Below are 23,053 nucleotides of genomic sequence, written 5' to 3'. Positions count from 1 at the left end.
TAAGGGACATAATAATATATATGAAAGAAAAAAACTTAAAAGGATACTTGATAAATATAGACATTGAAAAGGCTTTCGATAGGGTGGAACACCAATTTTTATTTAATGTTATAAAGAAGTTTGGTTTTGGGGAAAAGTTTTTAAAATGGATAAAAAATTTTTATTATGGAATTGTAACATGTGTTAAGTGTAATGGGTTTATAACGGATTGCTTCAATGTCACAAGGTCAATAAGACAAGGATGCCCACTCTCGGCCCTCCTATATACAATGGTTGCTGAACCATTAGGGTTAATGATAAAAGAGAATAAAGAAATTAAAGGAATTACAATTGAAGGAAATAAAAACCATGAACCTATATATCAATATGCTGATGATACCACAATGGTGCTTCAAGATCTTTTAAGCGTGAAAAAGGCAGTTGAAATATTGGAAATATACTGTCAAGGAACAGGAGCAAAAGTTAATATAGGGAAAACCAAATATATGAGAATAGGACAAATAGATGCAATACCAGAAAATATACCGTTTAAAGAAGAAGAAGAAAGTATGAAGATGCTAGGTCTGTTCATAGGAAAAGATATTAAAAAAACAAATGAATTAACGTGGGAGAGTGCCATTAAAGGAGTGGAACAAAGATTAGGATTTTGGAGGATGAGAAACCTGACATTGAAAGGAAAAGTGTTAGTTATAAATGCACTAATGCTGTCCAAAATTTGGTATTTATTGAGAGTTTGCTCGATACCTACATCAGCTGTTAAAAAACTAAAAGAAATTGTGATCAACTTTATTTGGGGAAAAGGAAGACATAAAATAGCTTACAATACACTAATTGGAGCAGTGGAAGAAGGAGGGCTGGGACTGCAGGATGTCGTAATTAAAATGAAAAGTTTTAGAGTTAAAATAGTTAAAAAGTTTTTAGATGAAAAAACAAACAACACCTGGAAACAGATAATGCAATATTTTTTAACCAAGTGTGGAGATAGTAATCTAGGATGCAATATTTTATGGATGAAAACAAAAAACTACATGAGGGATTCAATTCCATGTTTTTATAGAGAAGTACTAGAATCTTGGGGAGAGTTTCTGAATCAAATAGAGATTGTACCAAAAGGCAGAAAACAATTGTTAGAGTTTCCACTCTTTTTAAATAATAATGTCTTACATAATAATGAGACGATTTTTTACAAAAAATGGTGGGAAGGGGGGATTAAGCAAATAAAAGACATTTTATATGAGGTTAAAGAAGGATTTCTACCAGTACAAGCAATTATAGATGCAATAGAGTCTATAGGAGAGGAATATAAGAAAGAGACAATAATGAAGCAATACGAGAACCTCAAAAAAGCCGTATCAAAAGAATGGATACAATCAATAAACAGAAACGAGGTAAATGGAAAAATGATCCCTGAAATATATAGGAATGTGAACAACAGTATGAACAAATTTGAGATGGAAACAACAAAAATAATTTATGTAACATTTAGAGACAGGACTTTTATTAAACCAGCAGCAAACCGATATTGGAAAGAAAAATATGAAAAGATTGAAGAAAAACATTATTGGAAGAATATAAGACAGAAATACATTGAGCCAAGGGTAGAAAATTTTAATTTCTTATTGAGGCATAACACGGTTTTAACAGAAATGAGACTATGTAAAATGGGAATAGAACAGAATGCATTGTGCAAAGTGTGCATGCAGGAAGACGAGGGATTAAGACATTTATTCTTTTATTGTAAAGAGCTGAAAGACTTTATGGAAAAATTTAAAAGAATGATGAGAGTAATTCTTATGGATGACTATGATGAGAAAATGACACAGAGTGAGTGGGAATCTTTACTAATGTTTGGTGTAAAAGCAAAAAGGTCAAACAAATATATGACGAATATATGTGTGACAGTAGCAAAATATGTTATATGGATACGAAGAAATACTGCAAGATATGAAAAAAGAAAACTCGATGTATGGAAAATGTTTCAATATAAAATGGAACAAGTGGTAGAAGCAATATATGTGTATTGTGAAATGAATGATAAAATGGAAGATTTTAATAAAACGGTATTAGAAAAAAATCCTTTTGTAATAAAAACATTAGAGAAAATAGAGTGGAAGTGGGAGGAAGTGTAAGGATGATTAAAGAATAATGAAGTGTAAATGCAGTGTAAATGTAGATCTTTAGTGTAATTTTAATGCATTCAGTATTGTATGTATGTACAGATGTATATGAAGTATTTGTATGTATGTGTTTGTAAAAAATATGTTTTTAATTAAATAAAAAAAAAAAAAAAAAAAAAAAAAAAAAAAAAAAAATCTCGTCTGATCTCAGAAGCCAAGCAGGGTTGGGCTCAGTCAGTACCTAGATGGGAGACCGCCTGGGAATACTGAGTGCTGTAAGCTTTTTATTTTTGGGTTTCAGCCCCATTCATGAAGTGTCATTTAGCTGTTAGCTAGCATAATAAAGGATCTATCTATCTATCTATCTATCTATCTATCTATCTATCTATCTATCTATCTATCTATCTATCTATCTATCTATCTATCTATCTATCTATCTATCTATCTATCTATCTATCTATCTATCTATCTATCTATCTATCGATCTATCTATCTATGAAAGGCCTTCCAATGTAATTCCAGCACAGATAGCTGGCTAGCACTCAGATAGCTGGCTGACTAGCTATAACAGGCATTTAAATCCAGCTTCTTTCGCTTACGGCCAAACCACCTTGGGAACGCCTGATCTCGTCTGATCTCAGAAGCCAAGCAGGGTTGGGCTCAGTCAGTACCTAGATGGGAGACCGCCTGGGAATACTGAGTGCTGTAAGCTTTTTATTTTTGGGTTTCAGCCCCATTCATGAAGTGTCATTTAGCAGTTAGCTAGCATAATAAAGGATCTATCGATCTATCGATCTATCGATCTATCGATCTATCTATCTATGAAAGGCCTTCCAATGTAATTCCAGCACAGATAGCTGGCTAGCACTCAGATAGCTGGCTGACTAGCTATAACAGGCCTTTAAATCCAGCTTCTTTCGCTTACGGCCAAACCACCTTGGGAACGCCTGATCTCGTCTGATCTCAGAAGCCAAGCAGGGTTGGGCTCAGTCAGTACCTAGATGGGAGACCGCCTGGGAATACTGAGTGCTGTAAGCTTTTTATTTTTGGGTTTCAGCCCCATTCATGAAGTGTCATTTAGCAGTTAGCTAGCATAATAAAGGATCTATCGATCTATCGATCTATCGATCTATCTATCTATGAAAGGCCTTCCAATGTAATTCCAGCACAGATAGCTGGCTAGCACTCAGATAGCTGGCTGACTAGCTATAACAGGCCTTTAAATCCAGCTTCTTTCGCTTACGGCCAAACCACCTTGGGAACGCCTGATCTCGTCTGATCTCAGAAGCCAAGCAGGGTTGGGCTCAGTCAGTACCTAGATGGGAGACCGCCTGGGAATACTGAGTGCTGTAAGCTTTTTATTTTTGGGTTTCAGCCCCATTCATGAAGTGTCATTTAGCTGTTAGCTAGCATAATAAAGGATCTATCTATCTATCTATCTATCTATCTATCTATCTATCTATCTATCTATCTATCTATCTATCTATCTATCTATCTATCTATCTATCTATCTATCTATCTATCTATCCATCTATCTATCTATCTATCTATCTATCTATGAAAGGCCTTCCAATGTAATTCCAGCCCAGATAGCTGGCTAGCACTCAGATAGCTGGCTGACTGGCTATAACAGGCCTTTAAATCCAGCTTCTTTCGCTTACGGCCAAACCACCTTGGGAACGCCTGATCTCGTCTGATCTCAGAAGCCAAGCAGGGTTGGGCTCAGTCAGTACCTAGATGGGAGACCGCCTGGGAATACTGAGTGCTGTAAGCTTTTTATTTTTGGGTTTCAGCCCCATTCATGAAGTGTCATTTAGCAGTTAGCTAGCATAATAAAGGATCTATCTATCTATCTATCTATCTATCTATCTATCTATCTATCTATCTATCTATCTATCTATCTATCTATCTACAGTGTATCACAAAAGTGAGTACACCCCTCACATTTCTGCAGATATTTAAGTATATCTTTTCATGGGACAACACTGACAAAATGACACTTTGACACAATGAAAAGTAGTCTGTGTGCAGCCTATATAACAGTGTAAATTTATTCTTTCCTCAAAATAACTCAATATACAGCCATTAATGTCTAAACCACCGGCAACAAAAGTGAGTACACCCCTTAGTGAAAGTTCCTGAAGTGTCAATATTTTATGTGGCCACCATTATTTCCCAGAACTGCCTTAACTCTCCTGGGCATGGAGTTTACCAGAGCTTCACAGGTTGCCACTGGAATGCTTTTCCACTCCTCCATGACGACATCACGGAGTTGGCGGATATTCGAGACTTTGCGCTCCTCCACCTTCCGCTTGAGGATGCCCCAAAGATGTTCTATTGGGTTTAGGTCTGGAGACATGCTTGGCCAGTCCATCACCTTTACCCTCAGCCTCTTCAATAAAGCAGTGGTCGTCTTAGAGGTGTGTTTGGGGTCATTATCATGCTGGAACACTGCCCTGCGACCCAGTTTCCGGAGGGAGGGGATCATGCTCTGCTTCAGTATTTCACAGTACATATTGGAGTTCATGTGTCCCTCAATGAAATTTAACTCCCCAACACCTGCTGCACTCATGCAGCCCCAGACCATGGCATTCCCACCACCATGCTTGACTGTAGGCATGACACACTTATCTTTGTACTCCTCACCTGATTGCCGCCACACATGCTTGAGACCATCTGAACCAAACAAATTAATCTTGGTCTCATCAGACCATAGGACATGGTTCCAGTAATCCATGTCCTTTGTTGACATGTCTTCAGCAAACTGTTTGCGGGCTTTCTTGTGTAGAGACTTCAGAAGAGGCTTCCTTCTGGGGTGACAGCCATGCAGACCAATTTGATGTAGTGTGCGGCGTATGGTCTGAGCACTGACAGGCTGACCCCCCACCTTTTCAATCTCTGCAGCAATGCTGACAGCACTCCTGCGCCTATCTTTCAAAGACAGCAGTTGGATGTGATGCTGAGCACGTGCACTCAGCTTCTTTGGATGACCAACGCGAGGTCTGTTCTGAGTGGACCCTGCTCTTTTAAAACGCTGGATGATCTTGGCCACTGTGCTGCAGCTCAGTTTCAGGGTGTTGGCAATCTTCTTGTAGCCTTGGCCATCTTCATGTCGCGCAACAATTCGTCTTTTAAGATCCTCAGAGAGTTCTTTGCCATAAGGTGCCATGTTGGAACTTTCAGTGACCAGTATGAGAGAGTGTGAGAGCTGTACTACTAAATTGAACACACCTGCTCCCTATGCACACCTGAGACCTAGTAACACTAACGAGTCACATAACATTTTGGAGGGAAAATGACAAGCAGTGCTCAATTTGGACATTTAGGGGTGTAGTCTCTTAGGGGTGTACTCACTTTTGTTGCCGGTGGTTTAGACATTAATGGCTGTATATTGAGTTATTTTGAGGGAAGAATAAATTTACACTGTTATATAAGCTGCACACAGACTACTTTTCATTGTGTCAAAGTGTCATTTTGTCAGTGTTGTCCCATGAAAAGATATACTTAAATATCTGCAGAAATGTGAGGGGTGTACTCACTTTTGTGATACACTGTATATATATATATATATATATATATATATATATATATATATATATATATATATATATATATATATATATACAGTATATACTGTATATATATACATTTATATCATGTAAATCAGTGTTTCACCTAGTAGGCCTAAATAAGAAACATGGGGACTTGTGTAACTCACTTGAGCTTTAGCTGGATCCAAATTGCTGGCACATGAGTCCTCAGTTTCACCTTTTTTGCAGGAAGTTCTAACCATCTCAACAGTAAAGATGTACTTCATACCAGAAACAACCTGTGCCAGAGAACAGTTTAAAACATTGTAACATTACGTCACAAATTATTCAGCACTGCAACAAGTTTGTGTGTTAGCGGAGGCTATAAAATTACTAACACATTGTTTAGAAACTCAGAACCTTTGTAAAATATGCTATTGTGTTCTTGAACACATTTACAGTGATATGATGGAAACATATGAAACAATTTAGTTGAAAACAGTTTAAGCTATGATGTTGGTGTGATCATGTTTTTTAAGTTGACAGTATGGAAAACTGCTCACCTGCTCTTGGGCCTTGATCACTTTCAATACACGACTCAGGTACTCATCTTGGTTGACTTTGTTGTACTGTTGTACTGCAAATTTCAAGGCATCCTGAACATCTTGACTGTTGATGTCTGCATTTTGTGGAGCGCCGACGAGAATAGCAGATGCCATGGCCACAGAGACCACCAAGAGAGCAGCAACCACCCTACAAATCATGATTTTAAGCTTTGTTTTTAGAACTTAGCTACAAGAAACACACTGGACCAGGAAAAAGCAGGTAAACTGCAGATATATATACACTGGTCAGACTGTGGAGGGCAGTGCCTCTATTGTGAAACAAAGATTAAAGATTAAAGATTAATAGATTGAGGACAAAAGGAAGAAAAACTTGAATATTATAAAGTTTTTAAGAACTGCAGATCAAGCATTGCTGTTAAGACTAAGTGCTTATGATAAGCTGTAATGCTGTAATAGATTGCAGGATCCGGATATGTGAACACTCGTTTATTGATACAGTTGCAGCCCCACTTTTCCACAGAGTTGTGTAAGAGTTAGTGTAAGTCAGTGTAAGTTTATTCATTGCTAGGCATCAATAAAACTCAAAGGTGGAAACAGACAGTCAGTGACCCGAGACATTCCTTTGCAGTACAGTAACAGCTCTTTAAGTGTGCAAAGACAAATGTGACAAAAAAGAGTTCAGAGTGCAGGTAACATGGCACAGAGGCACAGGAGGTAGTGTTGGTGGAGCACATCTCTAGGGTCCGGGGATTTGAGTTCGATCTTTGGAAGCTGTTTGCAGATCGGTGAGGAGTTTTATCTGTGTCTGTGTTGGTACTTCAGATCTCCCATCTTCTACAAACATGCCAATGAGTTTTCTTCTAAATGTAATGAAGTAAATGATGCAGTATATAATGGCCAGCACCATTATCCAACACCTTATCCAACCAAGTGAACGTGGTACACCCTGACAATAACTTGACATTCAGCGTTTACTGTAACAGTGCTTGCTGACACTGCTGTACCACCAAAGGGTGAAAGGGAAGAAATTTGTCTATCACATTTAACCAGTGTTAAACTAGCTGTGACTGTTCTGGAGTCTGCCTTGCCTCTGAATATCGTAGTCCAATCAGCGTGGAGTTGTGGTCCTTACAGTACCGCCCCTTTTGGGGCGACTCGACTCTAAATGAAAATCGCCCCAGATCGCTCTCATAGACGCTCATGTTAAAGCTCTTTTTTTCGTATTGCAGGTGCTGTAATGCATAGACCACTGAAGTCGTGTCGTCTTTTTGTAGGCCACGCCATGTTGTTATGCCCATATTTGGTAACACGGGTCTAAGATAAATTTTGAATGGGAAAAATGAATGGAGATTTCGCAAATTGCCTCTCTCACATCCTGTAGTCATAAAAAATGTTTCAAAGCTGTTACGTTTTGTTTTATGGAGATTCTTCTGTCTATTATCACTGGATCCTCTGAATTATGAAGTCGTTAAAGAGTCAAAATATGAATATTGCTACATGTAAGCTAATGCTACTGCGCACTGAATTGACGTCACTAGACTGGAAGCCTCTTAATGTTTTCTTTTTTTTTTCTTTTATAAGCCTCTTAAATAACCGCACGAAGCAGCGGGATTCACCAGTGTAACAGTGCAGTGATATTCACAAGTTTTGGTTGATATTTTTAGTAGGTAGCTACATTAAAGTAGAAAGCAAGGATGGTTGGGTGTTACGTCTTTGGTTGTACTCACCAAAAGCGAGCTGCTCGTTCCGTTGATTTGATTGGTGTAGTTCAGTGACGTCTAAATAATGTGCAGTAGCATTAGCTTTCGTGTAGCCTTATTAGTATTACGACCCTTTAACAACCTTGTAATTCAGAGGATCCAGTGATGTACAGGAGAAAAATGTACATAGGACAAAACGTACAGGGTTCTGAAAATGTTTATTTAGCACAGGATGCGTTAGAGTCGATTTTGTAAAAACCCCGTTAATTTTTCCCATAGGAAATCTGAGTTAAACCCGGGTCTCCAAATATGGGCATAACGAGGACTACACAATGACGCACGACTTCAGTGGCCTATTTTGAATGACTTCCGGAGGGGCATGCACTTACGTGCCTGCGTCACACGTAATCGTTCCTTATTTGGAAACTAAAGGTGGTGTTCCGTATTTTTAGCAATGGGAGAGAAATGCTGCAGATTAGACTGAGACCGGGCAATATGTATGAAACAGAAGGAAACTGCCGCTAGAGTGGGAATTAGAAAGCGTTTGGTTATTATTTTAAGTAGTGTTCACTTTTATTCTTAGTAATGCCGTGTGTAGGGTAAAACATGCAAACTCCACACAGAAAGGACCTGGACCGCCCCACCTGGGGTTCGAACCCAGGACCTTCTTGCTGTGAGGCGACAGTGCTACCCACTGTGCCGCCCTCAGTATTTTTTAAAATTAGTATTATTTTCTTTTTATTGTGTAATAAAATTATTATGAAAGACTGTTTTTTTTAATAATTAGGCTTTTAATCCAAAAGAAACTGTAGCCCTGGTCAACATGGACCAAAACTATTTTGTGATTACCAACAGCTACTGTTACGACGAATCTTTTTGTCGAGAAGCCTTGAAGAAGCAGTCGGAGAATCCAGAAAGTACTCTTCAAAAACACTTTATTAAATGTAAGAAATTATCTGTGAATATATGTCAGAGCTAAGCCGATCGGCGCTCCTTTTCTCCTGCAATCCAGATGATCGCCAGCCAAAAAAGAACAGAGCCCCTTGCGTCTGAGCGCGCGGTTTTTTAAACCAAGCTAGGCTCCTCCTCCTTTACTGCTGGTGGAGCCAATGAAATGTGCTAAAAAAGCCCAGGGCTCCGCCCCTCCCCCCCTACGGCAGACATCTGGAGGGTCTCTAACAAGGGATCATGGTAGGCGCCATTTTGAGTGCACCTACCAGACAAAGAGCCACGTGGGGAAATGCCGTACAACTTCTCACATTGAATTTATGTTTAATAATGATGTTATGTTCCAAAAATCCTAACCCCTCCCCCTTGAAAGCATCTTAATGCTTTCACATTAACTTTTAACTTTAGGTTAGGTGTTTCTAGATTCCAGGAGAAAAGGATAGCCGTCAGCAACCCCCAATTTAACCCCTTCTGACTACATGGCCACTGGGCTGAATTTTTACAATAAAAGGTATCTAGAAAATAAAAAGGCTGCCAGTTAAACTAAAGGAACCGTACCTTTCGCAACAGCTCCTAACCCTAAAACAAACAAACAAACAAAAAATAATAAATAAAAAATAGAATAGGAAATCAAAATAAAGGAATTTAAAAATGGGAAATCAAAAAGAGAAGAGAAGAAAATAAAAACAATGGGTGCATAGCTTCTACAGGAAATCCGTTCAGGTTGCCCTCCACAGGACGGAGCTGCAGATTTTCAGAAGGGGCCCATAGCCTCTGTTTCTCTGCATGGCTCTTACTGTCTCATGGATTCTCCCCTGTCGGTCTTACCTGTTTCCGCAGCAGCACAAACATTTAAACGATGAAGCACAGAGAATATCATTCATATAAATAGCAGAATATCAAACATATATACATCGTAAACAATCCTGAGCTACCCCTTGCGTTTTGTAGCTAAACTATGTGTGTTGCACTTAACTAGTGTTTTCAAAGATGGTCTATGTGTCTGCGAACTATATGTTTATGTTTTTCTCTCCTAGTCTGACTAAATCCTTCCTCATCTTCTTGTTTCGTTCCGTTGGCTCCACTGGACTCTTCTTCCACATAGTCGGCTTTGCCGGGCTTTTCTGCTGTGGTTTGTTCCCCGTAGGCAGGTCCAGTTGGTGGCACTTCTGTCCCTTGGAATGGGTCTCCCAGACCCCACGGAGTCTGCCTCTGCCAGTCCTTCCAAGTCTCCTTCCTTCATCACGGTGTGTGATCAGTAGTGCTGGTCCTCTCTCCTCATCTTGTCTGGTCGGTTTTATCTTTAATTAAGCAGAATTAGTAGCACTTATGCCACTTGAAATGGGTCTTCCGGCCCACCTTCAAGGGTATCCTCCACCTCATCATCAGCATGGTGGCTCAGTGGGTCGCACTGTCGCCTCACAGCAAGAAGGTCCTGGGTTCGATCCCCAGGTGGGGCGGTCAAAGATCCTTTCTGTGTGGAGTTTGCATGTTCTCCCCGCGTCTGTGTGTGTTTCTTCTAGGAACTCCGGTTTCCTCCCACAGTCCAAAAACATGCAAGTGATAAATCTGGCCAGTGATAGCTCAGTGGTTAAGGTACTGGACTAGTAAACAGAAGGTTGCCGGTTCAAGCCCCGCCACCACCAAGTTGCCACTGTTGGGTCCCTGAGAAAGGCCCTTAACCCTCAATTGCTCATTGTGTTCAGCTCATTGTGTAAGTCGCTTTGGATAAAAGCGTCTGCTAAATGCTATAAATGTAAATGAAAATGTAAATCATCTATATGATACTTAGACAAGTCTGCCAACACCATCTGGATGACTGGTGGATCCTGCCCCCCTCTGCTTCCTCTACTCACTACTTCTACTACAAATTTATCTATTAATACCCTGATACACGGGACACAACAACAACCACATACCACTAAAATTGCCAATCCCACACACACTGACATCACCAAACTCGTAATAACTCCCTTCCATGGTCCAAACATCTTTTCTAGCCACTTGACCCATTCATTGTCTATCCCTGAATTTTCCTTCCATTCTCGTGACAAAGCCCTCAATCCTTCCAAAGCTCGTGTCACACTACCATCGGGTGCAGTATTATTAGGGATGAAGGTGCAACACGATGAACCCACAATCTGGCAAACTCCACCTTTCTCTGCTAACAACATGTCTAATGCCATTCTATTCTGTATGGTCATAAGTGAAGTCTGGTCTAGCTGGTCTCTCAGTCCCTCAATGGCCTGAACACTGAAATTAACAAATCTCTGCTGATTGTAATAGAGATAGTTTATCCAGTCTACATTCTTATTGATAGTTACCCACCAAAAGAGTGCACTTTCAAACCCTGCAGCAATCTGGTTCCTAGCCTTAAATTCATCTGGGACCCCCCTTGGGACCCCTATACCATCAATCCACACGGTCTTGTCGAAGGATCCGCCAGGTTTGACCTCTCGGGTGTCTCTTCGATGGCTGTGGTGATTGGTCAGGACGTCCGCGGTATCCTCCACTCCGTGCTGCTTGTAAATTCTGAAAGGCATAATCAGAAAGACCAACGCACACTCCCCAGACCAATTCCCATGCAACCTTCGCCGGATTCTCATATCTCCACACAACCATACTAAATCCGCCCTACTGAATTTTTGTGCATTCAGCTGGCTGCCTGTATAATTCCCATCACTATCCAGGATAATGGTTTCCTTACACCATCCTTCTGAAAAATGTCCCCTGTTTATCGGTCCTGGTTTGTTGCTCCTGAAACAGGTGTAATTGCCTTTATAGGCTTTGATGTTAGTTGGGGTTGGTTCCTGAGTTAATGGGTGGGACATGGATAAGTTCTCACACCCTACTGGCTCAATCTCATTGAACAATGAGAGTAGGCATGTCCAATTTCCTGAAATTACTGGATGAGTGGCCAAATTAGGTTTTGCAGCTGCGCATACAAAACAATCTTTAACATCTATGCTCTTTACTGTAAATCTGACCCATTCTAACCACATATTAGGCTCCTCATACCCAGTTTACACCGCTAACTGATCGCGCCAGGCCATTATTTCCGTTGTCGCTATGGCAACCGGCTGTGACTTCTGACTACTTTCCCCTAATTCCTCTATCTTGCCAGTTATGTTGTTCGTAACTATGGTTGTCTTTGGTTTTACACACACTATGCCCAATGGGTCCTCGCCTTGTACATCTACTCCTAAGGTAAAATAGTAATTAAGTTGGGGACCCCACCCATAGCTTGACAGCTTGGGTAGGGTTAGAAGAACTGTCTTTCCTCGCAACTGAAGTTTTGTGTCGAGATAGGCTTGGGGCTTGTCGTCCAAACCTAATGCATGCCCCCTTGATGAACGGACCGTCGGGTCATAATGAAATTTATAATTTGGGTTCGAATGAGTGAACACTGATCCCCAAGTGGGACAGTAGGGTTCTGGTGAGGGATAGGAGGCGCAGCCATAAATATGATGACCCCTCCACCTATTTTCTTCACCACAATCCACTACTCTGCACACATCAAACAACACATTGGTGGATCGGTTGTAATCTATCTCAATCTCGAAGCACTTGGTGGGGATTCTATGGTTTTGCTCAAGGGATCTTTTTGATCTCGACCCTGGAGCAGTTATATTCGCAAAGTCGCACAATTCGAAAAGTCCCAGCAGGTGACACAGTTCTCTGAAAGTTAACCACCTCATGGTTATTACTGGGCCACTCCCGTACCTAAGGCCAAATCTCAATTTGCGTTATACTCACCACCTTTGTTTGCCTACCACTTTTCCCCTTTCTCTTACTAGTCTGACCCGCCTTAAGCAGAATTAAGAATTACCCTCAAGGATGGGTGCCTGCAGATCCTGTCCAGTCCTTGCGAGGGTTCTGGTCGGAGGTTCAGCACAGACGCAGTGGCTCAGAACCCTTTTACCAGCTGACAGCTTCAGTGCCTTAGTTACAGCAGTGATTTCTGCCAGCTGGGCGGAAGCTGGTTGTGGTATGATTCCATCCTCTAAGGTCTCAAACTGTCCCTGTTTTTCACTTACCACAGCATATGAGGCTACCAACCCCTCGTTGCTCTTGTAGCAGCATCCATCACAGTACAGGTCCATGTCTCTTTCTTCTAGAGGTTCGGTGCTCAATTCCTCCCTAACCCTTAGCGCTTTGCTAGCTACTAATTCACAGATGTGTAACTCATCTTTGTCTACTCTACCAGGAAGTGTGCTGGTCATATTAACAGTTTTTGCAGGTGCAAAGGTGATGCTTGGCTGAAGCAGGGTGTCACTAATCTTTGAACGCCTAGCATTAGATAGTGTAAACGCAGCTGAGATCAAGAATGCTACCACTCCATGCGATGTGTTGATTACCAAAGGATGACACATAACAATGTGGGCTGTTTTATCCACTGCTGTGGCTAATGCTGCCAAATGTTTAGTACATTGTGGTTGTCCCTGTACTACAGGATCCAATTTTGAGCTATGGTATTGGAGAATTTGTCTTTCCCCATTCCTCCCCCCTCTCTGAAAAAGAACAGCATTTACAATGCCCTCTTTTTTAGAGACATCCAGATAAAAAGGTTTAGTGTAGTCAGGGGACTGCAAATGCTCTGCGAGTGCGAGTGCTTGTTTTACTTCTACAAAACTGGCTTCCAGGTTGGTATTCCACTCAATTAGAGCAGTGAGGTTACGTTGACCCAATCTGGTCACTTCAGACCTCAGTGGTGAGGTTAGGCCTGTGTAATTTGGGATGTAATTTCTACTATAGTCTGTCAGACCTAAAAAAGATAACATCTGGCTGACTGTTTTAGGTTTAGGGAAGGCTCGGATAGTTTGTACAGCTTTCAAAGTCAATGTGTGTCCCTTTGGAGAAATGCAACGACCTAAGAAGGTAACAACGGGTCGGCAAACCTGTAATTTGGATTTGTTGACTTTATATCCTGATTGTGCTAGCCTACAAAGGACCGTCTGTGTGTCTGTCAGGCAGGTGCGTGAGTCAGTGCAGGCAATGAGTAGGTCGTCTACATACTGGATTAGTGCTGTGTCAGTGTCCAGCAATTGGTCAGTCAGCAGCTGGGAAAGATCTTGTTTCAGACACTTGTTAAAAATACCGGGACTATCCTTATAACCTTGTAATAATCTAGTATAGGTGTATTATTGTCCCTGATATGAGAAAGCAAAAATATTTGCCAAATGCGATAGTACTAATATACAGAAAAAAGCATTAGCTAAGTCAATAACTGTTAAGAACTTGTGCTTAAAAATCAAGGTCTGTAGTGATCTGTAGAAATCCTAAACGAGTATATTTTCAGTGACAGTCACCTGATTAATCAGTCTCAAGTCATGCACCATCCTGTATTCATCCTTGTCCGACTTTTTAACTAAAAGTATAAATATATTTCAATTTAATTGAATTGGGACTAAAACCCCGATATCCAATAGGCCCTGTATTATAGAGGCAATACCAGTCTCGGCCTCAGCAAAGAGTGAGTATTATCTTCTATACACGACCTCCGCATCAGGTTTCAGAGAAATAGGGGCGACATGATATTTTACATGCCCCACGTCTATCTTGAAGATAGTCCATAAAGAAGTAGAAACAGTCCTTAGCATCTGATCAACCAAATAGTAATCTGTGTGTTCTCGTCCATAATAACGTGGAAGGGAAACCTGCTCATAATGTACATTGTCCACACACTTACAGTCAATTTTCCAATACTTGCTGTTCTAAGTTCGTGACAGATATGGAAAGTCCGTCGATGCATATATCAGGATCTGTGCAAGACATACCATAGGACCAAGGGATCTAGCTTCAAAACCTTTAGCCAACAGCAAGGAGACATGTAATGCCTGCGAGGTGTCTGGATCCATTCTGAAATACTCTATCTGCTCCTGATTTAGCTGCACCGCTGCCTCTACTCCCTCTGGTCCTAAGAAAATAGTTGCACTACATAATCGATTATTTAATCCCTCCATATTTTGTTTCCATAGATCATCGTAAAGATCATCCGGGTCTCTGATATAGTACAAGGTACAATAATATAAATCCTGGGGCGAAATCAAGCAGACTTGTGCCATCAACCAAGATTTCCACATATTAAATACATATATTAAATTAGATGGGGTACCTTGTTTGTCAGGTGCGATCAGTCTAGCCCAATAGATATCGCAGAACTGAGATTTTAGCTCAGTAATAGGCTGCATTACACAAATTCTGGCCTCTAAAAGAGGCTCCTGGCCTAATAAAACTAACTTTGTACCTTATAAGGTACAATAGACAGTGGCCGATAACTTGCACAATACATCTCTACTCAACAGACAAATAGAACAATTTAAAGAATATTAAAAAAATAAGTTAGTCGTAGCTTTCCAATTTCCAGAACCATTAGAGTAGTAAAATATTAGGTTTACGCTGTTCCCGAGTATCCAACAGTGGTGATTGTGTTTGAGGTAAGCGAAGAAATCCAATTAAGCTTACCAGTGATGACCGAAGCTATAGCTCCAGTGTCAATCAAAAAATCAAACTGCTCACCACCTATACCACAGGTTACAATTAATTTAAAAAAAAAATATCACGACCTGTGGAGGACACTGGACAGCATCAGTAAGGGCCTCCGGAATTTCCAGGGCCCTAAGACTGATAGACAGATACTAAAGTTTAATTTAGAACTTCGAGTTGTGTTTATAGTGCGGGTCCCTATGTAAACTACAGTTACGATATCCCCGCAGACTGACTAAAGTAGAGACAATATTTTGCCCAGTGGTTTAATTCACCACAGTTAAAGCATCCTGCCCTATCTAATCGTCTAAGCTAAAGGTGTGGCCTACATAGACCTCCCTTTCGTCTATTATATAAAGTTACCCACTGCTATACAGAAAAGTTAAAATAATATTATAGCTGATACTAATACTAATATTAAACAGGGACAGGTTGTTATATATACTGCTGTGGCATCTACAATATCAACAGCTGGACGAAAGTTACGATTTAAACCAGTTATTCATTATTATTAATAAATACCTCACTTACTACCAATTACTTCTTTTTACCCTTAGTATCCTTTTCTGCCAGTTCTAACTTAACCAGGCGTTGTTACATATATTATAAAAAATCCGCCTGGTCTGACTCCTTTTTATTATATTTGATGATGCAATGAACCACAATGACTGTCCACTCGTCCTCTAGTTTATTCAGCAGTCCCACTACATCATCTAGTTTGTCCTATATAGCAGTTAAAAATACTTTGACAACTTGCGTCTTAAATAATAACGAGTTTACTGAATTATGATCATGTCGCTCTCCCGTGCACTGTCTCCAGGTCTTCTGAGCTCACCTCAAAAATTCACCTCCCTCTTCACCCTTATTCATAGTCATACCATCTAACGCCTGTAGGTTCTGTTGTGTGGGATACATGCTGCGTAACGCATCCCAAACATCTCCTCTATGGCGTGAAAAAGGGGTACGAGAAGACAATGCGGTAGTTCCTAGCTGCGTTTCTATTCGCCCAAAGGGTTCCTTGTAATCCATTATCAGCATTATGGCTCTAAGATCACCCATACATAAATTGTACTCAGAGATGGGGAGTCGCAGATAATGTCAGTCACTCGTGATGTCACTTTAGCTCCGCCCCTTGAGGGTCGTCCAGGGCCCCCAGTGGGATTCCTCCAATTCACTACCAACTACAGAGGGGAGCACATACAGTATTTCTAAAGTTTATCATCAACACTACAATGGAGGCCTTAAACTTTTGGATCACGTAGACATGTGTTCCTAACTTCACAACCCCCACACATACACACATCTCAACAATACATGCACCAACACACCCAGCAAATCTCTTATCACAATCAACAAGCACTGTGTTACTCTCAAATAATTTTAATCTTATTCACTATAACAACCCTGATTAAGGAGATTTTCCTTAATTACTTGTGAAAATGTTTTACTCTTTTCAGTTGTGAGGGATAATACTTTTCACAAATGGATGAATTCTACTCTAAGTGCCCCCCTTCCTAGTTTAAGAATTAAAACCTATTGTTCAAATACAATTCACCAGGGCTTGTAAGTCAATGGATTCTTTCAGACGCTACCCACATTAAAACACACTTAATAAGGTACCATAACAAATACTTCATCTTAACTCACAGTTTGCGCAAAATTATCTGCAACAACTTACACACCCCAGGCACACACAAAGACAAGATGGCCGACAAACCAAAGATAACAAAGCACACTGCACACACAAAGACAAGATGGCCGACAAACCAAAGATAATAAAGCACACTGCACACACAAAGACAAGATGGCCGACAAACCAAAGATAATAAAGCACACTGCACACACATAGACAAGATGGCCGACAAACCAAAGATAATAAAGCACACTGCACACACAAAGACAAGATGGCCGACAAACCAAAGATAATAAAGCACACTGCACACACAAAGACAAGATGGCTGACAAACCAAAGATAACAAAGCACACTGCACACACACGGTTTCACCCGCGGTTCGCAGACAAATATACACAGAAATTTACTGACAAACAAAACTCCTGATGTACTATTTTCGAACCGAATTTAGAATTTAGAATAATCAAATTACTCGAGCCCCGCTACCAAAACAGACAGGCTCGTTAAAATTTAGAACAATCAAATTAATCAAACCCCGCTACCAAAACAGACAGGCTCGTTAAAATTTTAAACAATCAAATTAATCGAGCCCCGCTACCAAAACAGACAGGCTCGTTAAAATTTAGAACAATCAAATTACTCGAGCCCCGCTACCAAAACAGACAGGCTCGTTAAAATTTAGAACAATCAAATTAATCGAGCCCCGCTACCAAAACAGACAGGCTCGTTAAAATTTAGAACAATCAAATTACTCGAGCCCCGCTACCAAAACAGACAGGCTCGTCTTTCGCTCCAATGGTGTCCGCGAGCTCCGACCCAGCTGAACACAATGGCGCCCTGTACAGTTTATTTAGACCGGTCTGGTTCAAACTCAGCAATCAGGAAACATACATTTTAGCTCCAGCATATATTCACAGTTTTAAACTATCTAATGATACTTTAGTAATTTAATCAGACACTTACGGATTCTGAGATTCAATTTCACACTCACTACGCTAAATAATAAGTGCAGCTAATCTATACAGAGAACGTCTGTTTACCTTGTGTAGGCGCGCCTTGTACTGAGTACAAAAGATTCCCAGAATCCAGGTCTTAGCTCAGTCAGCTGAATCAATTTGATGCTATTTCAGGCCTCTTCGAACCATCCTCTGCTACCATCTGTTACGACGAATCTTTTTGTCGAGAAGCCTTGAAGAAGCAGTCGGAGAATCCAGGAAGTACTCTTCAAAAACACTTTATTAAATGTAAGAAATGATCTGTGAATATATGTCAGAGCTAAGCCGATCGGCGCTCCTTTTCTCCTGCAATCCAGATGATCGCCAGCCAAAAAAGAACAGAGCCCCTTGCGTCTGAGCGCGCGGTTTTTTAAACTAAGCTAGGCTCCTCCTCCTTTACTGCTGGTGGAGCCAATGAAATGTGCTAAAAAAGCCCAGGGCTCCGCCCCTCCCCCCCTACGGCAGACATCTGGAGGGTCCCTAACAAGGGATCATGGTAGGCGCCATTTTGAGTGCACCTACCAGACAAAGAGCCACGTGGGGAAATGCCGTACAACTTCTCACATTGAATTTATGTTTAATAATGATGTTATGTTCCAAAAATCCTAACACTACTTACTTTACTTCTGTGCTACTTTGGATAAAAGTGATTCCAAATTTAAAAAATGCAATTGCAAAAGAACAGGCTACATTTTATTTAGCTAATGTGCTTCTTTAGTTCAATGATAATGGTTGACAAATTAGTATAACTGAGATCGTTTGGTGTGTGCACTAAACTCTTTTGGACATTCTACCAGTCTGTTGTTGCTAGTGCTATATTCTATGCTGTTGTGTGCTGGACAAACTGATTAAGAAGGCTGGCTCTGTTGTAGGAGTGAAGCTGGGTACTCTGGAGGAAGTTGCAAAAAAACAGACTGTCAACAAGCTGCTTGACATTATGGACAATGATACAGCAGTGCTGTGCTAAACAGCGCCGGGTGAGATCTTTTCTTCCCACTACAGTAAGACTTTACAATTATTGCAGGAACACTGCTGATCTCCTGCCGTCTAAACGGTGTTGAGGTGTTTTTTTTTGTGCTATATCTTTTTTCCCTTTTAGTGCAATAATACCTATGCTGCTGCCGTCTTGTCTTTTGCATATGTCTTAATATGTTTACCATTGTTGATAATGTCGGTCTTCTCTTGTGTAATATGTAAAGCCCTGTCTTATCTTACAGATAATTCTAGTTTAAATATTGAACAAATGCAAACACTCAGTTTTAACAATTTTAATAGTTTATTAAACTGTCATTTAAAATACAGCTGCTAGAAACACTCACATCACATTCATGCAGATTAAAAAAATAGGTAAAAAGGTAAAGGTAAAAAGGCGTTTATTTATTCCCTGGAACGGACCATTAAATCTGTGCTTCTCAAAATCTAGCAGGAATTCTCAACCAGCTGCATGTTGTGTAACCAAGGCTGACTCCATACGGCAAGTGTGCATTCATGGGGCTGGTGAAAAATCACACAAAGGCAATATAATTAATTAACATTAAAAAACATATATGTACATTTATATCATGTAAATCAGTGTTTCACCTAGTAGGTCATTACAGAATGTATAAGATAATTGTGTTGTCTTGAGTTAAGAACCACTGATGTAAATAATAAATAAACTAAATAAGAAACATGGGACTTTGTGTAACTCACTTGAGCTTTAGCTGCATCCACATTGCTGGCACATGAGTCCTCAGTTTCACCTTTTTTGCAGGAAGTTCTAACCATCTCAACAGTAAAGATGTACTTCATACCAGAAACAACCTGTGCCAGAGAACAGTTTAAAACATTGTAACATTAGGTCACAAATTTTTCAGAACGGCAACAAGTTTGTGTGTTAGAGGAGGCTATAAGAATTACTAACACATTGTTTAGAAACTCAGAACATGCCATTGTGTTCTTGAACACATTTACAGTGATATGATGGAAACATATAAAACACGTTAGTTGAAAACAGTTCAAGCTATGCTGTTGTTGTGATCATGTGTTTAAGTTGACTATGCTAAACTGCTTACCTGCTCTTGGGCCTTGATCACTTTCAATACACGACTCAGGTACTCATCTTGGTTGACTTTGTTGTACTGCAAATTTCAAGGCATCCTGACATCTTGACTGTTGATGTCTGCATTTTGTGGAGCGCCGACGAGACCAGCGGATGACATGGCCACAGAGACCACCAAGAGAGCAGCAACAACCCTACAAAACATGATTTTAAGCTTTGTTTTTAGATTTTAGCTACAGGAAACACACTGGACCATGGAAAAGGCAGGTAAACTGCAGATATATATACACTGGTCAGACTGTGGAGGGCAGTGCCTCTATTGTGAAACAAAGATTAAAGATTAGGATTAATGGACTGAGGACAAAAAGGAAGAAAAGAACTGCAGATTAAGCATTACTGTTAAGTGCTTATGATAAGCTGTAATATATTGCAGGATCTGGATATGTGAACACTTGTTTAGTGATGCAATTACAGCCCCACTTTATAAAACTGTTGATGCAAATAAAGTACATTTTTAAACTCATTCAGTTACTGTAGCATAAGAATTTAGTGAATGTAGAATGTAGTGAACACTGAGTGTAGAATATTCACATTGTTCACACCATGCTCTATATTTAAAAGCACTGTAAGCTGATTTTCTGTGGTGCAATACTCACAGATTAGAAGTTGCAAAGGATATACTGCTTACTGTTACATGCTGTACCTTCCCCACCCTACTAAATATTTAATATGGTAAGAGGTATAATATCTGTCATATTCTTGAGAAAGTGTTGATGTGGTATTCTTTACAATAGACAGAAAAAAACAGAACATTTATCAATCATGATTAAAAAACCTTACATTAAGATTTTACCAAATACAGCAGTTATGTTGATTACGTAATACATATTTGAGTAATTTTACCAGTGACCAAATAAAAGTGGTACACACTGACAATAACTTTCTCAGCTTTTACTTCAACAGTGGTTGATGGCACTACTGTAACCTGAATCAGGGTGATGGGATTAATACACTGCTGCTATCTTTTAATAGATCTGACAAAAACCAAGCTTAACAAGCCTTAACAAACAAATATACAAATCTTATTCAAATGTGACACTAGTAACATTAAAAACTTAAATGCTAAATAAAAGTTTTTGAACAATGCAAAATTTGTCTCAGCTTACAGTGATCTGGTTATTGCATGTGTTACTGCATGTGTCCACTGAATTACTCTGAGGAAACATACTGTATATGGACACAGGAAAAACATGCAAACTCCACAAAGAAAGGATCCTGGCTGGGAAATCAAACTCAGTTCATTTTTCTTTAACATGTAATCTTAATTTATTTTTAAAAACAAAGTTATTCTGCACTCATTTTACCCTGCACAATTGCTCCCAAAGTTAGTGTTATTTGATGAGTTCAACAAATTTAATTGTTAAGCAAAATTAGTCAAGTGAACACAGCTAGTCTTGGTTTCAAACAGTTTTGTAGAATATTGATGTTATCCTAATAAAAAAAATCCTAATGCCCAAAAGAACTGATCTGTAGACCGCTAGGATTGGTCAGTGGATACTTTCCAACCCCTTAAGATAATGTTATTGTAGCAACAGTCAAACAGAAGCAGAGATAATGGGGTGGTGTGGAAGAATTAGTTGCATTAGGGCATAAACCATTGGCTACTGCTGAGGAAATGCAGAATTTCATCTATGGAAATTATTGAGAAAAAGCAAGGTTATCTGTTTATGAGTTGAAGCCTAAGAGTAACTGGGTTGTCCAGGACAGGCGTGTGTATGGGGTGATGCATCGCAATTCAAATAAACACTTTCATATCTTTTTGGTTTTGCTCCAGTGCAAAGCAAGGACACACTTATTAAAATAATACAATATTTAAACACTTTTGGGAGCAAATGCTGAGTTATTTTGATGTCAAATCCTTAAATATTTTTTTGCCATAGCTGTACATGTATGTCCCTAGTCCCTTATAAGTCACTTGAACTGTATGCAGTCACTATAAACGCGCGGGTCCCAGTTTATCATGTGGTGGCCTACAGTGACACCCAGTGGTTATAAAGTACATTAACTACACATTAATGTATTTTTACATGCATATTTTTAGACAGGTTTGTGTGCATATTTTGGAAGTCTTGAGGCACAGATAGTAAAAAAGTTAACTACACTACCAACTCGCAATAATGCTGGAGCCCAACATGTTTGCATTTGTGAGTAGTTAAAATATGACAGGTTTCTAGTAAAGTTTCTAACGTGACTAGCTGGAGAAATGAATAAGCCGTGGTTATGTGGTTTTGAGGGTGTTTTCTCAGACTTGTGATAAACTGTAGTATCGTTTTCTTCAGATATTTCCACCTACTGGTGTTAGGAACAAGTAAACATTAACAGGTAACCAGAGGCAATTTAACCTGCCTGTGGGCCCAGGGGCTACGGCTGGTTGTGGGCCCCCACGTATAGTTTTCATTATATCAGTACACAACGCAAGACAACAGAGTTCAGTGTCGTAACTAGGAGCTCATGGGCCCCAGTGCAAAAAATATATATATATACAATATACATATATATACAATATACAGTATATACAGTGCCTTGCAAAAGTATTCAGCCCCCTTGAACTTTTCAACCTTTTGCCACATTTCAGGCTTCAAACATAACGATATGAAATTGTAATTTTTTGTGAAGAATCAACAACAAGTGGGACACAATCGTGAAGTGGAACGAAATTTATTGGATATTTTAAACTTTTTTTAGAAATAAAAACTGAAAAGTGGGGCGTGCAATATTATTCAGCCCCCTTGCGTTAATACTTTGTAGCGCCACCTTTTGCTGCGATTACAGCTGCAAGTCACTTGGGGTATGTCTCTATCAGTTTTGCACATCGAGAGACAGAAATTTTTGCCCATTCTTCCTTGCAAAACAGCTCGAGCTCAGTGAGGTTGGATGGAGAGCGTTTGTGAACAGCAGTTTTCAGCTCTTTCCACAGATTCTCGATGGGATTCAGGTCTGGACTTTGACTTGGCCATTCTAACACCTGGATACGTTT

At 39.9% G+C, this 23,053-nt stretch overlaps 1 protein-coding gene, 4 non-coding genes and 1 pseudogene across 5 annotated transcripts; 4 read left to right on the top strand and 2 right to left on the bottom strand.

Moving 5' to 3' along the window:
* Positions 1-557: 557 nt before the first annotated feature.
* Positions 558-6,411, bottom strand: LOC134314742 (cystatin-like). Its single transcript, XM_062995437.1, has 3 exons — positions 6,211-6,411; positions 5,836-5,946; positions 558-563 (listed from the first exon to the last, which is right to left on the bottom strand). Exons 1-3 carry the CDS (start codon positions 6,409-6,411, stop codon positions 558-560), a joined length of 318 nt encoding a protein of 105 aa, XP_062851507.1.
* On the top strand, positions 2,711-2,829 carry LOC134315743 (5S ribosomal RNA). Its single transcript, XR_010012804.1, has one exon. It is a non-coding gene; the product is annotated as a 5S ribosomal RNA (ribosomal RNA).
* LOC134315741 (5S ribosomal RNA) lies at positions 3,037-3,155 on the top strand. Its single transcript, XR_010012803.1, has one exon. It is a non-coding gene; the product is annotated as a 5S ribosomal RNA (ribosomal RNA).
* LOC134315740 (5S ribosomal RNA) lies at positions 3,355-3,473 on the top strand. The gene has a single exon (XR_010012802.1). It is a non-coding gene; the product is annotated as a 5S ribosomal RNA (ribosomal RNA).
* LOC134315739 (5S ribosomal RNA) lies at positions 3,773-3,891 on the top strand. The gene has a single exon (XR_010012801.1). It is a non-coding gene; the product is annotated as a 5S ribosomal RNA (ribosomal RNA).
* A 12,821-nt stretch (positions 6,412-19,232) lies between the features above and the next one.
* On the bottom strand, positions 19,233-20,310 carry LOC134314375 (cystatin-like; annotated as a pseudogene).
* Positions 20,311-23,053: the final 2,743 nt, after the last annotated feature.

Source organism: Trichomycterus rosablanca, chromosome 5 (assembly GCF_030014385.1).
Source record: "Trichomycterus rosablanca isolate fTriRos1 chromosome 5, fTriRos1.hap1, whole genome shotgun sequence".
Classification (NCBI taxonomy): domain Eukaryota; kingdom Metazoa; phylum Chordata; class Actinopteri; order Siluriformes; family Trichomycteridae; genus Trichomycterus; species Trichomycterus rosablanca.
This window is presented reverse-complemented; position numbering and strand designations above follow the sequence as displayed.